The following is an 18,264-nucleotide window of genomic DNA, read 5'->3' on the forward strand; positions in this document are numbered from 1 at the left end:
ATATAAATGTAGAAATTGCCTTCTTAGCCTGGGAGGAACATCTGGGATGGAAGGCAGCATGTGTTTGGCAGTGTACAGCACCATTACACTAATGCATCTGCAAATGCACCAGGAGGCTGGCAAGGGGCTGTTTGGATAATGGAGTGCCTGGGCTAATAGAATTAGCCTCGCATTCACAGCCTGAGTAGGGAGGAGGGGAACTGTCCCTTTCAGTCTTCCTGAGCATCTCCTGACATCTTATTTCCCCATGACAGCCCAGGAAGGGAAGCAGAAAAGGGCTTACTGGAACAAAAAAGTGCTTATTGATGCTAACCCAGCGCTGGTGTTTTCGATCCCAGCAAATGAGGGAAGGACCAAGGCACTGGGTGTGGTGTTTTCTTCTGGGTAAGATTGTGAATACAGAACGAGGACTGATCCACTGTCATGCTTCACAGACCACTCGCCTCAAAAGGGTCAAGATCAGAAATTTGTTTGTCATTTGAGCTCCAGACAGCAAACGATGCTGATTTAATTAACCCAGTGAGCCCTGCTGGCCTTGTCTGTGAGAGCTCTGGACATCATCAAGTGTAGATGAATGGAGGTGGGGGAAAGAGGGCAAAGACATGTGGCCATTGAGCCATCAGAAGCCATCTCAAAGCACTTTGCTTCTCACAACCGAAAGCCCTTTACAATTAGTCTTGATGTGATTTACATTTACTTAAAGGCATCTGCATAATGGGATATAATGCACATGAAATTTAGTCCAGCTCCTGAAAGCATTTGGGGACTGAAAATTCCCAAAGAGCAGAAAATCTCCCTTTACTGCAACTGGATGTGGATCCAGGCTTTATAGAGAATGTGTTCATGGGCTAAAGTGCCAGAAATTCTACCTACCCACCTTCCACCTCCTATGAAATCTACCTACCCACCTCCCTGACCCATCAGTTGTGTTCATGAAGTGACTCTGCACACAACAGGAGGGTTGAAACTAGATGATCGTTATGGTCCTTTTCAACCCAGGCCATTCTGTGATTCTATGATCATGGTCTCAAGGTTTGCCCTTTCTTTTCCTCCTTTGCAGTTTCTTTGGGATCATGGATTTGTTTCTTAGGCACTTCCCCAAGGCAGAATGTTTTCATCCCTAGCAGAGCAAAAAGAAGATGAACGCTGCCCTGCTATCAATCAGCTGGAGGACCAGGGGTTGCTGAATGCTGGACTGCCTCTGCCCACACGTGGCACTTGCTTGTCGGAGAGATCATCCTTACTTGCAGAAAGTCACCTTGGCCAAGGGCCTGTGAAATTTTAATGCTCCCCACCAAATATTGACTCTCTGAGGGCGTCTGAGTAAGCCTTTTGTGGAGAAGTCGATATTTGTCTGATGTTTCAGTGGATAATGTTGCTTTTCTCTGAATTTCCATTGGACTCTGCTGGCTTCCACCAAATTCATTGCACAGTATCTGAAGCAAGGTAAAAAACCACGCGATTAGAAAAAAGTGTTCCTTTTGCAGAGTTATTAAATGCTGTCTCCCTCTGTCTTATTGAGTGGTTTTTTTGGGTGCCCCCCATTTATAACCTGATTTTTGGGTGGTCCTGCATAGGGCAGGACTCTGTAATCCTTATCAGTCTCTTCCAACTTGGGATATTCTGTGATTCTGTGAACCCAGCAGTGCATCTGAGCCCCATCACCAAGCCTGGGTGCAAACGCTTTCAAGCACTGGGAACAGATTTCCAGTTAGATCTCCACCTGAAGCATCACAATAAATACAAAAACACCATTTTTTTTTTCTCACAAGTATTGTTCCTCTTCCCACTGGAGATTATGACAAAACAAACTTGACACTCCATCATGAGCTGACTTGCGTGGGTCCAAACTATCCCTCTAGGTTAAGAAACTGTTGGTTGGATTTTAGGCAGGGCTATATCCATGTATGGTTCATAGGACATGTGCTAGTAGGTGCCTTGCTGTACTCAAGCTAATCAGTTAAATCGTGCAGCAAAACCTCCTCTCCACCCCTGTGGTATGATAATTCTGCCATCTTGGGCAAGTTGGAATCTGTTCTGCCCAGGTCTGAAATGCAGGAAGATCCCAATGGGCTGAAAGCAAATATAATACCTTTCAGGTAGCAAAAACAACGTTGCAGGTTAGATTCTGCAGGCTTACCATCCATTTGGGACTCAGTCTAAGTTGACTGTGCCTCCTAAAGAATAATAATCCTGTAAACACTGTAGCACTAATATACTGAACAATTAAAAGCGCTTGTTTCTGACTGCAATTGAAATTAATTATATTTCCATTAACAAGGCAAGCAGGGCAGACAGCAAAATAAGTAACAGAAAGAATTAATCAATATTTCTGTTTGTGCTTGTAGGAGTTAGAAACTAAATCCAGGTGCACTAGGAGAAGCAGCTTTTAATTTCACTGGCAGCTTGGGTATCTGATAACTGTAGGAGTCTGGACAAAATAAATGCAAAGGAATTGTTTTCAGGAGTAAACAGCATAGTACTTGTGGATGTAGCTACATTACTGTTTTAAATTTACTCAAATTCGAAGTGAAGGTCTGTGATAAATGTTCCAGTTGTCTGTATTTATTGCCTTTATTCTCATTTGAGGATGTATCAGGGTATATAACCCCAACTTTCCTTTAGAACAAATTAAACCAGAAGATTATGACCACAGCCAATATTTGACCCCAGGGGGGCAAGATTGGGTCCATTTTGAAGTAACCCTACTGAAATACACGCAATGTGCGGAATTAGAAATACATACAATGTTCATACTTTGTGTTTTGTGCCTACAGATCTGCACTTGCTGTGCTCTGCTGGTTATGTATACACATATTGCATTCCTCTTTCCCCTTCTGCTCTTAATGTAATGGTAATAACTATTGCTATATACTGATACTTAGTCTTTCGACACAGCTTGTTGATAGCTTGTTGATCCCTACTGCAGTCTTGCTCATCAGTGCTGATCTGGTCCAACCTGGATGATTGGACTGCTATTTGATGCCTTCATTGATGCCTTCCAAGGAGGTGGTGAAATCACCATCCCTAGAGGTGTTTGAGAAACATGGAGATGTGGCACTGAGGGGCATGGTTAGTGGGCATGGTGGGGTTGGATTGGACTAGATGATCTTAGTAGACTTTTCCAGCCTCTGATGCTTGAAAAGCATCCATACTTTGCACTGGGTTTTTGTGGTGTTCACCTCAGCAGTCGATACCCATCTAACAAGCAGGGTGGAGCAGGAGAGCTTGGTCTGTTAGCCTGTTTGTTCGATGTTTATCTGGCCAAGAAAGACATTGAGTGATGCTTGTGTGAGCAGTGTCATATTTAAGAGGTATCTCCACTTAACTGGAGGTCATAGTCCACACTCTCCTTGAGTGGTGGCATCATTTCATAAAAAGAGCTTTTTCATTAATGAGAATCTCTTAACCTTGCATCATGCTCAGGGTTTGCTGTAGAAGCATCATTTTTCTGATCAATATATATTACCATATTTCCTAGAAAGAAGCTTTCACCTCCTCACTTAATTAGGAGATGAAAATAATTGTGTGCATTTTGTGCCTCTAATATCCATTAACTAGATCAGAGCTGCAATTTTCCTGTTCTTACGAGCTTTTGCCCATATGAGTTACCCAAAGAAACAGAAAGCATTGTTTGGCCTCTTTCAAATAACATTTCAATAAATGCCATGGGAAAAGAATGATTCTGTATTGCCTTTCTTCCCTTCTTCCCTTCTTCCATCCCCTTTCCGTTTCCCTTTCCCTTTCCCTTTCCCTTTCCCTTTCTCTTCCTTCTTTTTTCCTTCTTTCCTTCTTTTTGTCCTGCTTTCCTTCCTGCTTTCTTTCCTTCTTTTCTTCTTCCCTTCTTTCCTTTGTTCTAAGGTTGAAAGAGAGGAGATGAACTAATGAGAAATGTCTTAGCCCAGGAGTTGTACAGTTGAGATTTCTACGTGATCTCTTGTATGATTTTGCACAGGTCACTAAGGGCTGTGTAGAACTTGCAGGATCTTATATTTATTTTTATGTAGCACCCTGGGCCACTGTTTTTGATGAGGTTTCCAGACAGGAACACAGTTATTAACTTATCCACAATATTAATGGAACTTGGCAAGACTGCATTTTCTCAAATTCCTTCCTTCCCTTTCAACTTTCAGCACTCTGGGAGGCCCTTAGGTGTTAGGGGCACTCAGCACCTTGGGACGGAAACTTGTAGGTGGACTTGCACACGAGCAAATCTTTCTCCTTTCCTCCTACTGAGCTGGAATTAATATTCTTTTTTTTCAGTCCCTTTGTACTGACAACCTAAAAATTAATAGCTTGTGCACATGAGGGTTGAATGACCAGATGCCCAGGAAAGCACGACAGAATAATTGAGTGATTCTGCTATAATTAAGTGCATCACAGAGCTGGGATTGGTGAGGCCCTGTGCATGATGCCAGTAACATCATTGAGAGGACATGAAAGGATGGCTGCTGCCAGGGATTGAAAGGGATGATGGAAGTTACTCAAGGAATATAGACAGCTATTTTAATGCTGGATTCCTTTGAGAAAGCTGGAGTAATAGCCAATAACCATAAAACCACTGGGGCAAAACTGCAAACACACCAGGGGCATCTCTCAAGCACTTAGCTCTGAGAAGGGAGACGTTTTATTAATGAGATGGGAGCAAATACACCAGCAGCTGCAAATTGCCTGCCAAAAGGGCAGAAGGCAGCATTTTTCAGCCTTTGCCTAAAGTTGTCACTATGCAAACCACCCAAGATGTAGCAATTTGGGGAGGTCCACACTTCTGAGTTCTACTCCTTGCTGATGCACTCATTCACTGGGACAGGTTGGATGAAACAGCTAACCTTTGTGTACCTTGGCTTTGATGATGTGAACAGTGGGCTGAAATGACTACATCCCTTATTGATGGATTGCAGTAGCAACCATGGCAGGTTTCTTAAACTATCTTCTACAAACCTTACCATAATGTTTCTTGTCCTCCTTCAGCAAAGCCTGGACCACTAGGGTCAACCTCACCAAATTCTTCTCTCTGTGTTGCATTTCTATATTGTAAGGGAAACGACCACCTTAAAACAGCTGTGTAACATCCAGTTCTCCAAAGACATCTTTGGTTTTTCACTTATCTTCCTTAGAAGAGGTTTAGGAGTCCGGAACTTTAAGTAAGTGTGTGCTTTTAATTGTAAAGAGCTTCAAGCTACACTAATGGAAGACACTATCGATGGGGGAACTCACTTTCTCCTTGACAGCTCTTTCCACCACTGGCTGGAATGAGGCTGGGCACAGTCACACTTGTATCCACAGATGTATCTATATCCATATCTATGGATAGGGAAGCCTCATTTGGGTAGAAATGATGGCATTTTTCTTATCCAACTGCATATGTTTTCCCAAATTTAGATAAAGCATACAGACTCCTGCTACTGGTGAGGGGGTTTCTGATGTCTTTCATCTCTTTCTCTCTCCAGCCTTCTTCCTTAGGTGGTTTCTTTGTGCATTTGAGGTGTGATGAAAAGAGGCCATTTCAGAAGGTGATATTCGAATAGCCAGAAATGGTTACTAAAAAGACATGGAATTACATTACTTCCGACTTCATCCTTAGGGTTTGGACTGTAGTCTATACTGTACTTTGTCTACAAGCATTGAGATTTTCTTGTCATCCTATCCATGGCTACGTGGACACTTTGTAGAAAAGGTCACAGAGAGACCAGGTAGCTTCCAGGGGTCATGAATAGGATGACTACTGCTAATCCTCCAGTAATTAAAGCTAGGTGCAGTAGTTTAGCCTTCCATCCAGAATCTCCAAAAAACGTAAATCCACATCACTGCTATAGAAAATGTGGTTGGGGATTCCAGAGACACAAGTGCTGACAAAGAACTCTGGAAGAATTAGAAAAATCAGTGATCCACAGCAAAGCCCTTCAAGAAAATGGTGTGGCTATTACTTAGAATGCAGCAAGCATTCTACGATTATATGACTCTAACTGCAGGAGAGCAGTAAAAGATGCAGAACACTTTTAGACCATACGAGATTTTGGCATTTCTAACCTTGTGTTGCTACCAATCAACGTGGCACAGCTGGAAATCTTTGAGCAGGGTTAGGGTTGTGGATCTAGGATTCTTCAGTGAAGTTAAGTGCACAGAGACTTTATAGGGTAGTTGCAAACACAACATGTATGTATTTGCTGTGGCAGTCCAGGGCAGTGGCCCAAGCCTAGCATAGCATATCAGTGCCTAAAGGTACAGAACTGATCATCTGGCAGACATCAGCTCCAGCCCAGTTATGCTCAGAGAGAGCATACCTCTATAGCATCCAAAGAAAATTATGCCTCTCTTTATACATGCCTGCAAAGATACTGGATTTCTGCATGACTCCTTTATTTTTTATGGCATTCTGCGTAAACTTGCAGTCTGTTCATAAAAAATAAGATCACAGCGTGGCCTCTTTTACATCTGCATATATATACAGACACATGGTGTTTCTCCCAGCATGCTGAATGAATAAATTCTGGAGTAATTTTTCATTGTTCCCTTTATAAGCTTCAAGGAAAAAACCCTCAAAAGCTCATAAATAATTTATTCCAGTGAAATTGCAGTCTGCAGTGCTGCATGCTGGACCTCAGCTAGCCCAAGACAGCACATGGTATCCTGGATCTCTCTTGTATATTGTGCTTTGTTATTTCTACATTTCTTTTGGGGAATCCACAAAGTCTCATTCTTTACGTACATACAAGTGAGTGAATATGTGAAGGTGAGAGACAGAAAAGAAATTGTTTCTTTCTATCCGTGCATGTATGTGTGCATAGACTTCACTCTCAAGTTGAGATGTACAGGTTCCCTTTATACCACAACACCAATGTGAGATTAATGCTACTTCTTCAGAACAGGACTGGTCACTTGTAGTCCACAAAGATCCTGGGGAGCTTTTCTTTTTCTCCTAGAAAGACATTTAAGATAAACCAAATGATTTGTCCTCTTTGTAGATACATGTGCATGCAGTGTAAACATGTGGTTTCTATGTGGTTGACCATAGCTATGTATTTTTTGAGTTTGCATAATTCACAGATTACAGCTTTACCTTCTGTGCACATACAGGCAAGTATATGGGGGTGTGTGCTGTATGTATATGCATGAATCTAAACACAAGCCATGCAACTCTGCTGGTGTTATGTTAGTGTAATGAGGCACTAGGAAAAAGCAGGAAAAAAAGGAAAAAAAAGAGGAATGTTGGTCTCCCTTGAGGGTGTGTGTTATTAGAAGTAATAACGTTTTTGTAAAATAATCAATTTTCATTTATGTATCTTGTATTATCCTTGATCAGACAAGAAGGTGGAGTTGTCATTTTTGGACGTGTTCAAGAGAAGGGTAGATGTGGCACTGAGGGACACGATTTTGTGGTATGGTAGGGATGGGTTGATGGTTGGTTGGACTAGATGATCTTAGTGCATTTTTCCAATCATAATGATTCTTTGAATCTGTGAAAATAATGTTCTTCAGGGTTGTCTTCCCATCCTGGCATAACTGTTGAGGAAGGCTCTGATCCATAGAGCCATAGCTAAAGGTTGTGCTTTGGTATCTTCACGAAGCCCAGTCCTCCTCGGTGCTGTTAAGGCTGTTGCAATTTTAGTATTTGCATCCTGGTGAAGTCCTTATGTTAAGACTTGGGTCATGGAAATGGTCCCATGGTCCTCAGTGGGTTGACTCAAAGGGTTCTTGCATTATAAATAACAGATAAATAATTGCTTTGCCACTGGGCTTGTTCAGAGGCTGGTACTTAAACAAAACAGCCCACACATTCATGCAGAGGCACATGAATTATAGAAATGCAGATTATAGATTATTGCTGCCAGTTGCTCAGGCACGCTCTATATGATTACTATTTCCAAGTGAGCCAGGATCTGTATTTCCCTTAATGTGCCATGGCTGCTTCTTCTGACCTCTTTCACGCTGTCTATTACCTCAGCTCTGCTTTCCCTCTTTTCTGATCAAATTACTAAAGCACACAGTGAAGTCTCTTGGCTCAACAAAATTTAATGACAGTGACAACAGGGGAGGCTAATAAAGATAAATCAGCTGCTCTCGGGAAGGAAAGATGAAGTAACAACAGAGTGAGTTAGAAGGCTACATCATGAAGTGACCCTAGCAAGTGCATTGTCGGTGTCATCCCTTTCATCTCAATGTTTACATTTCTTCTTTTCAGGGAATTTGACAGGAAAGAGTAGAGAGAAGTAGAAACTGAGCTACTGGGGATACGGGACACAGTTCTACCTCAGGCACATGCTTGATGGGGATCTTGGGCACACTGCTCCACCTCTTCTTTGTCTCCTCCCTCAGACTGTAGAACTGACCTGGAGAAGTCTCTTCGGGCATGCTATAAAGCCACTGTAAGCTGTGAGGTTTGAGTCTCACAGAATCATAAGATGGAGTAGAACCATAGAGTCTTCAAGGCTGGGAAAGACCACTAAAATCATCTAGTCCAACCATCAACTCATCACCACCATGACGGCTAAATCATGTCCCTGAGCGCCACATCTGTGCTTTTCTCATGTAGCCGTAGTGTGATTCCCGCAGTTCATAAAGAGAAATGGAAGCCTCATTGTAAAAGAGTTGCAATGAGAGCATCTTCTGTCTCAATATCTGTAAATCCCTGGGCTCATGAGATCATGTTAATACAGCTTTTTCCAATAAGCCATTCTCATGGAGGCCACTGGAAGCAGGATCATGTCTTTGTTTAACTAGGAAAGCATGCATGGCAGGAAGCTGTGAGAGGATCACAACCAGCCTTCCCCACCAGCCCGGGTAGGATGAGGGATGCAGAACTTCAGTGAGCTGCACTCAGCATGTGAGGGACACGAAGGTAATCTCACCTCCTAGGTATTCAGGGGAGAAGAGGTGGTAGTCAGAGCAGATCTGAGCTTCGCACCTCACCCAGACCTCAAATGGACAAACCAGCTCCTGAGTCTGAAATAACAATGCCTCCTTCTTCCACCTCCTCCTTGAAGATAAGTAGGGACAGAGCCCCAAATGACTGTGCCTGTTAGAATTGCTTTTCTGACATTTGCTGTGTTTCTAGTTGTAGAGCATTTGCTGTTTAATGATAATGATTAGGAAAAAGAAAAGAAAAAAACAACACCCTTCTAATTGCAATCGCATTCCTTGCCTCTCCCCTCCCACTAGGTTGTTAAATTGTTAAATGTTTGCTGCATTGATCTAAACAGCTGAGCACGAAACAGTGAGCTGTAGTTGAAACCTCCTGCAAGCTCAATAAACTTAATGGACATCCTCGAGAAGTTTAACTGGGAAGATTTAGTTCCCAAGGAAGGGGGAAGCAAACACCCTGAGCAGCTTTGTCTGCCTGTTGTCCCTCATTTTGCCAGAAACAGCTGTTCATGCTGGGATTAGCTCCGAGGTTTGTACTGAGCAGAGGCTGACTCACAAGAACAAAATCAAGAGATCGTTATATCTCAGAGCAGGCTCCAACTGCTTCAGGCTGCACAGGGAGAGAGAAAATTAACTGGAGTAGCAGCCCCATCTGCAGAAGTGCTGTGAAACTTTTGTGTGTAATGGATGAGAGAGAAAAAGGAGAACTTCTGCTCTGCGGGTGAGTGCAGCAGGTTTGGGGACAGAACTCCAAACTGGGGATCAGGATGGTGGTTGAGAAGGCAGAGGTGGCTTGTCATAATTGTTGTCTTGCTCTTATGATTTATTATAGGATCATAGAATCATTAAGGCTGAAAAAGACTTCTAACATTCACTAGTCCAGCTAGGTGGACGTCACCCCCATCGCCCACCAGCCATGTCCCTCAGTGCCACATCTGCCTTTTTCTTAAAGACTACCAGGGGCAATGACTCCACCTTCTCTATGAGAAGGTCAGTTCGATCAAAGCTAATATAAGACAGACAAATGAGAGCTGATTATTTTACAAAGACCCTATTTACTCAGAAATTCTGTATCCCTCCAGAAAGCAGCACTCAGTGTAGCATTGCTGGTGTAGGTAGCTATCCCCTATCCTATCCTATCCTATCCTATCCTATCCTATCCTATCCTATCCTATCCTATCCTATCCTATTCTCTCCAGGGAGATGGCAGAGCCTTCATCTTCATGAACATTTCCCTTCATTCCCCTTCTAAAGGTAAACCCTGGGTTAGTTTAGAGGCATTGGCTTCGTTGATGAATTGGGTGGACGGAGTTGGGAACCTGCACTGGGTTAATGATAAAAGCTGGTGAATACTCTGAGCATATGCAGAGACTAAAAACAGCATTTGATGAGTGCTCTCCATCCTCAGCTGATCATTTCAGGTTGGCTTTTGGAAAAATTTCTTCTGAGAAAGTGTGGTGAGGTCTGGAAGAGGCTGCCCAAGGAAGTGGTGAGTTACTGTCCCTGGAGGTGTTCAAGGAAAGGGTAAATGTGGAACTGAGGAACATGGTTTAGTGAACATGTAAGTGATGGGTTGTTGATTGGACTAGTTGGTCTTAGTGGTCTTTTCCAACCTTAATGACTCAACTATTCTATGATTCTTTGATTGCCATGAATAGGGAAGGAGGATCCCTCTATCCAGTAAGACAATTGAATATGATACAGATTTTCAGAGGCATTGTAACACAAGGACAAAGCTTAGCAACAAAATGTAACTTAATAAAGTTGTATTTTCTAGCAATGAGGAAAGCTCTTGAGGGGAGGAGAAAGTGGTTAAAAGGTTGCTTGGGCAACATTTCCCAGTGAAGCTGAGGGATTACTTTCTACTGATCTTGGTCAGAAGATGGATTGTGGTTGGAAAGTGCTCTACAGCCTGTTCATATATTGGCTGAGCAGCCCACAGGGCTTCGCCAGACAGACTCTCATCCCTAGTTCAATTCTGACATGAACTCAGGGTCCCCCTTCTCTGTGTCTGGATTTCAGACTAGGACTTCCAACCCCTTTCAGCCTCATAACATAATAAAAGATGACCTGAAATGATCACTGAGCCCATTCCTCCATGGACAAGTTATCACTGCCTGAAGCAGAGCAGCCTGCAGTTTTATCATCTATAGATGGCTGCTGCAAAGTCTTTTTCTTTTTACTACTTTTTTTCTCTTCGCTCTCTTCACAAACTAGCTAGCTAGTGTTATGGATCAATAACCAAACCACAGAGCATTGAAGACCATTAGAAATTCCAGCTAAGGACAAGACCTAGACTTGCAGCATCAGATCCATTCAGTCAGTCTGTAGATGATACTAATAAGCCATCCTAACTTACCTTGTGCCTTGTGCGTAAGTATGACTACAGTAGATTGATGGCAGCTTGGAATGCAATCACCTCCAGGGTGGATTGCTTGCTGTAGTGACATGTGGAACAGCCAGCTGATGGACACAGAGCCCAACTGCAATGGCAGGAGCAGGTTCAGCGGTGTACAGTGGCATTGCATGTTGTTTTGCTGTAAATAATCCTAGTAGAGTGCAGGATATCCTTCAAAATTGGCTGATGACCTGTATTTAACTACTTGGCCTCACCAGTTTAGGTTTACAGAAATGATACATACACACTGGCACTGTCTCCTTTCTTCCCCAGTGGGGAAACAGATAAAAATATGTGTTTTCTCTGCATTAGGTCACAAAGTGTTATTTTGGGCACCTTCCAGAACTGATTCATTACTTGTCATCTTGCAGAATGAGGGGAACGTAAGGCTCTACCACATGACATATTGATTCCTTGACTTGATTAGTCAATGTATTGAATACCTCTGCTTTCCTAATCTAATTAATGCAAGATAAATACTCTATGCTGAGGCCTGGAGTCACATTCTAAGAGTAATCAGGGAGTAAGAATGATTAAAACCAGAAGATTTCAGGGATAATTTATGGACTACTTGATACTACTGGCAGGTTGGGCTACTTTGGAGGCTCTGTGTGGTCTCTGGCTTGAAATTGTCTCTTTGGAGGGCTCCACATCAAGACTCCTATTCATCCTCAGCTCTAGATAGCTGAGGAATAGCTGATAGCTCAAGAAGATCTCTGAGAGGGTTTGGTCCTCTGGATGAGACACTGACGTAGGATTCAGAATGTTTGGTTTCACCTCCTACCAGCAGTGGAAAAGTCACTTTCATTTGAGATAATCACCAAATCTCCCCAGGATTAGCTCTCATCCAAAAAAATACGAGCGTAAAAGTCACTCTGTGTTATTTATTTGGTTGTTCTTTCTCTTTACCTGGCATGGTTTGATAGAACCTTACAATGTGGGTGTATGAGGACTTTTCACTTGTTCATAAATCCCTATGAAAATTCAAAAAGATGATTGATATCGTGGAATTGTAGGGGTTGGAATGGACTTCTGGAGATCATCTAGTCCAAGCCCCCTAATAGCAAAGGTTTCCTGCAGTAGGTTGCATAGGAAAGCATCCAGACAGATCTTGAATATCTCCAGAAAAAGAGACTGTACAATCTCAAGAGGTACTACAAGAGATGTAGCTACAAGAGATATAGTTTAGCTCTAGTCTGTCACTGTCTCCAGGTCCTAATCCAGGTCTTAGAGTTTCAAGAAAGCAAATACTCTGGATTAGTAAGAATAAATGGGCTAGGAAAGGTGATGATATTTAGCATATCTATGAATTTAATCATTCCCACTGTAAAGCAAGTAATAATCATGGTTACCCCCGTGATGTAGACAGGAAAGAGTAGGAAGAGTTGGTTTAGCCAATGAAGGGAAATGTGTGCTGTAAATATGGAGAGTTCCTGGAAACTGTTGGACCAGGTGCTCTTAGTGGTCTTTTCCAGCCTGGTTCTATGAGCTTGGTCCCAACCACATCCCAAGGTAGATTCTGCCTTTTAAAGGAGAAAGCCTGGCAGGGCAGATTGTTATAGGAGACTCATCTTCCGTCTGCTTTATGCTGTCCTCCAACAGTGGGAGTCCTTACAACACCCTGGTTGGAAGATAATGCCTGTTCTGTAAACTTGAGGATGTGGGATCACCTCCTGCAGCTCCCCTCTAAGCAGCTAATGTAGGTGATAGTCTTGGATGTTTGTGGATTCACCAAAGAATGGGACAAGAGTCCTGTCAACTGCGAGCTGCTGTGAGATGAGGAGAGGTGAGGTGGCAGTGAGGGTCATGACAAGCTCCATCTCCCTTGATAGAAGCTGCATGGTGCTTAGGATGAAGTGAACACCTTTTTTTCAGGGAATGGGGAGCACGGGCACAGGGTCACTGGTAGCAATGACAAGGCTATTTATTCCTATTTCCTTTTTTGCATATGAGTTTTCCCAGGTGAAAGCACAACGTGCACAGCCAGGGGAAGGCAAGGGCAAGTTCAGCAGTCAGTGGTAATTGCATTTTCCTCCACAATTGCCTTCAGGGCTGAGACATGGCCCTTCTGTGCCTGTTTGTCTCCCCACAATGCATCATAGAGAATTGGTGTAAAATCCAGTTAAAAGGCCACTTTTGGGTCTCAGCTGCTGCAACACAAATTGCAGATGAATTTTTCGTCTCCTGTATATGCCTGACAGGTTTTGTCATCCAGCCCCATATGTCTGGGCTGCATCTCTTCTCTCAGTTTGGTCGTTGGTCTCTCATAACAACCCTGCTAGTTGCTTGTGAGCTTTTGTTGAACAAGGCTGTAGAGCAGACTTTGTGTTTTACAGCAGTGTCATTACATGAAGATATCTCTTCCTAAACGTGTAAAATAGTGCCTGAGATTGATAGGGCATTGGAATCGGTAATCACAAACCCAGCTGTTCTGAGGAACCTGAGAACAAAGATGGTGCAGGACATTGAGGAGAGTGTAGTAGGGCCTGAGGAAGCTTTGTAGGGCCCATTTATCACTCCCTTGGCAGAGAGGTACAATTTACATGGTCAGAACATAAATCTTGTTGAAGTTGCATGAGACTCCATATGGGCAGCCGAGCATTCAAGTCTTTAACAGAACACTGTGTGGTCCTCTTACCTAACACTCTACCTTCTTGCTCTTTTTGCAGTGCTTTCACTGTTTGATATCCTTCATCTTCTCCCCGCCTTAGGCACTGGAACAAGGAGCCCATAAAGGCTGTGGATGTCCCATCTCTGGAGGCATTCAAGACTGGGTTGGATGGAGCTCTGATCTGATCAGATTTAGTGGCTGGCATCCCTGCCCAAGGCAGGAGGGTTGGAACTGGCTGGTCTTTGAGTTTCCTTCCAACCCAAGCCATTTCATGATTCTATGATGTTTCTACAGTTCTATAATTCTATGGTGATATTATCATTCTGTGTTACTTGGGCACAGCAGTTGCTTTCAGGGATATTTACTTCTGAATTTTCAGGATATTTTCTTCTGAATTAGGCTGCAGCTGTTGTAAAGCACTGTGCTACCTGTCCGTATGTGGATTTAGTGGGAAAAGGAGATTGTCATTCCATTTTAGGTACTATACCTCCATACCCTTCCCAATAACCTAGCTTGCATGTCCTTCCTGTACCTAATTAGTTTTCCTCCTATCATTTGATGGGAAGATTTTTCTGCTTTTCCATATTCCTCAAAAAAACACTTCCATTCAGTCTTCTGTTTTGAAACCTGGAATAGTAAATACTTCATTATTCTGTCCCCACCATTGCACAGCCACACTTCTCTGGATTTAGGCCATTCTTTGTGCATCCCAGTTCCCACTTCCAATTCACAACCGCAGAATTGCCGTTTGGTGAGTCTGTAGATGCACGCACAGAAGGATCCTAAGAATAGGCCTTGGAAATTAAGTAATAAATAAGGATACTCTTCCCCTCCCCACACACGCACGTGTTGAATAAATCACAGAGCTGTGTGGTAATAAATCTTTCATGAGATTGGAGCCATCTGAACTTCAGCGATTCTGTGGGGAATGTATAAATTTCACGTGCAGATATAGTGTTAAAAAAAAAAATCTTTAGATTAGTTATTAACTTTGGAAACACTTGATGAGTTTTGATTCATTAAGTGTTTCACAGTCTTGTTAATTTAATAAGTACCGATGAGGCTGTAATGTAAGACAACAATCAGTAATTTGGAGGGGGGGAATAATAAAGTAGTCATTACACAGCAGAATGCTTAATCAAAGAATGTGGAAACTTAGAGTTTCACATTAATGAAAAGGTTGGAGATTTAAAATTATTATTAGGTTTGACATAGGGAGGCTTTTTTACAAGCAGATATGGCTTACGTAATTGCTCAGAACAGAATTAAAATGCCTGTTATTCTAATGGCTTTACCTTCTGTACCTGGATCCACAAGCTCCATAGGTAGAATAGATATAGAGCTATAGCAGTTGTTGTCTTCAAATCCCTGAGTATAACTCATCTGTGGAGATGCGGCTACCTGCAGCACGAGGGTGACAAATCACGATGAAATTGGCTCCTGTTGAGGAGAGCACTTAAGCACCTGCTTAAATGTAAGCAGGTCCTGAAGTACTTCACTGAGCAGGAGTGTACACAGGGAGAAGGTTAACTACTTTATTGAATTTTGGACTCCCAAACATACTGACAGTTCACAGCCTCAGCAGGACTAAATGGGATGTTCAGGGGAAACTTGGGTATTGATTAATTCTGAGTGATCCTCAGCCTTACCCTGGTTCTGGTTCCACCAAGCTTTATTTTTTTAGAGTTATCTTGTGTCTCCTGCAGCATCATTTCATTTCATCTGCAGTCTCTTGCCTTGGGATTGGTCTATACTTTATTTTGGGTTAAACTAAGAGAGAAAACAGGGACTAGATAAGAGCAAATCTATTAGTTTTCACATCTTTTTTCTTCACTGATCTCAGTCTACTAATTTGATACTATTGAGATGGTATTGCAGAAGTCATGATGACACCCTCAGTAGTCAAGTGTGTTCTTACATAGAATGTGGTAGAGTTTCAGAATCCATAGCGGTGTGTGGAAGTCAAGCGTTGCTTTGACAACATAGTGCTTGCATATCTAAGGTGAAGTTCTTGGATAACTCCTCTGGAATCACACTGAGAGCATAACAGCAGACAGAGAAAAGACCAACCATACATGAATCCATTGCACATTTTTCTCAGAACTTGGAGCTATGTTCAAAAATTTGGGAATTTTTGCCGTTATCAGCAAATATCAGACTTTGATATTTTCTGGGGTCCTGTGCTTGAATGGAGAATGCTCCTAGAAAACAGACATAGCAAGTAAGATTCAACTCACCTATGTATACCATGGGGAAATCTCCATCTGACTTGTCATCTGGGATCATACTGACAGTGTCAATATATACAATATATGTATTATATATATATAATGTATGCTTTGCTGAAGCCTCTTTAAGTAGAAACTATTGTTGTTTGCATTAGCCTAGTAGGAGCTATTTGAACAAGTTTTTATTCTGTTATGAGGCTCAGACCTATTTTCCTCCCTCTTGGATGCACACTTCATGCACACGTTGTCTTCTGGCTGTTGGATAAAGGGCTAACGCCTTTCCCATCTTTAAATTTCTTTTTGTTTTTCCAACAGATTTGCCAAGAATGGAAGGTCTGATTTTTATAGTATTCTTTTATCAGTGGTGAAAGTAAGAATAAGGGTGGAAGAGAGGTCTGGAAATACAAACACTTACATGTGGCCAGGTAATAGACCTACAGGGAAGTCCTGCATCTTGTCTGGAAGAAGGATGCTCAGACCTCAGAGTGCTGAAGGGTTTATGCAGCACATGAAGTACTGGGAATAACCTAGAGTTACAAACAAGAGCTTTCAAACATCTCACCATCTTCCCAGGAGCAGAAGTCCAGGCCATTCATAGAACAAGAGAATTCCTTAGGTTGGAAAGAACTTTAAAAATCATCTAGCTCACATCCCCCTGTTGTAGTCTAGTTTCCGCCCACCAGCTTAGGCTGCCCAGGGCCCCATCCAATCTGGCCCTGAACCTCCAGGGATGAGGCATCCACAACTTTGGGCAAGCCATTGTCAGCTCAATCTCATGCATCCTAAGGGCAGGAGCAGGGCTGTATTTGGGTTTCATGCAATGCACAGGACCTTTGACCCTTGGGGAAGTAGCCAAGAGATGGTGGGGCCATGGACCTGGGCCATTCTCCAGGTATAGTGCTCAATTGGATGCTGTGATAACTTGGTGCACAGCAACCATGCTAGCGGTTGGGGTGGCTGTTCCTGAGAGTATTTGCAAAGCAGACTCTGGCCCAGAATTAACTCCATCTGTTTCAGAAGCAGGGAGTGTGCTGCCTGTGTTCTGTAATGCCAGAGATTTCACACCGAGCTGAGCAGTCTCAGTTCACATTCCAACAAACTGCCTTCCATAAGACATTGCTGGACAGCTGTCCTGGAGAGACCAGTCTGTTTTGTGCTGGACAAATACATAGAAATCTCCAGGCTGGCAGAGAGTTCTTGAAAAAGCCCTACAGGAATTTCTCACATCCCTCTGTAGCTCCAAGCCACGTTCTTCTCACCAACTGTGGTAACTTTAAGGTGACAGTAGGCAATCCAGCTTGCAGCTCTTCAGCACAGCCAGACATTGCCTCTTCAGCCACCAGAGAAAAGTAGGAACTGCCTTCAAAGCACTTATTGTACACATATTGAATATATTTTTTGTGAGTTTTCCTTTGTGAGCTGTACAAGGAGACGAAGTCTGACATTCCTGGGTAATGGGCCATCTGAATGGGTCATCACTTGTATCAGGGTGGATCTTTTGTGTCTAGTCATGGCCCACAAGATGTTGGTCTGATATCCCAGGGTGGTTGAGGGATGCAGTAGACCATAAAAAGAACTTACAGCATGGGTCACAAGATGCCACAGGACCATAAAATGATACTATTTCAGTGAATGAATTGCTATCCATGGCATACCTGGTAATATCCATGACTTGATTTTCCTGTCTGCATTGTCACCATTTACTGAAAAAAGTTCATGTAAAAACTCTCAGTTCTCATTCATCTTTTTTTTCACTTTCCTCCATATTTTCACCTTCTTCTATTTTTTCTCTCTCTTGGGAATCTCTCTGTATCTCAGAGATGTACAGTGACAGAACCTGCATAAGAGATCCCTACTCTTCCCTGGACGCTTTTAAATGTTCCAGATATGTCATCCATTAACAGTGGGTGAGTCAGAGTGCTTGCATATGAGCTACTTCATTTATGATTTCTGCTCATCTTTGTACCAGTATGTCCCCTGGAGCCACAGCTTGTGGCTAAAAGATGAAGAGGTGCTGATGAAGTTTCTATAAAGCATGAGGCTGAAGTGGTGATAGTTGGTGGCACATGCAGAAGAGATTTGTGAGAAGAGGGTAGACATGGCACTTAGGGACGTGTGTTCATAGGCACGGTAGAGATGGGTTGATGATTGGACTAAATTACCTT

General features: G+C 42.7%; 1 protein-coding gene across 3 annotated transcripts in view; it reads left to right on the forward strand.

Annotated features, from left to right (window-relative positions):
- Positions 1-18,264, forward strand: part of PLXNA4 (plexin A4) — a 429,864-nt gene that overhangs the window by 229,255 nt on the left and 182,345 nt on the right. The window contains exon 5 of one of the 3 annotated variants that reach the window (XM_010711589.3): positions 1,061-1,526. The exons of the other annotated variants lie outside the window; for them this stretch is intronic. Within the exon in view, the coding sequence (XP_010709891.1) occupies positions 1,061-1,090 (30 nt within the window). The 3' untranslated portion in view covers positions 1,091-1,526. Of the gene's footprint in view, positions 1-1,060; positions 1,527-18,264 lie in introns of those variants that run through there. 3 annotated transcript variants of the gene reach the window in all.

The sequence above is a fragment of the Meleagris gallopavo genome, chromosome 1 (assembly GCF_000146605.3).
Source record: "Meleagris gallopavo isolate NT-WF06-2002-E0010 breed Aviagen turkey brand Nicholas breeding stock chromosome 1, Turkey_5.1, whole genome shotgun sequence".
In the NCBI taxonomy this organism is placed as follows: domain Eukaryota; kingdom Metazoa; phylum Chordata; class Aves; order Galliformes; family Phasianidae; genus Meleagris; species Meleagris gallopavo.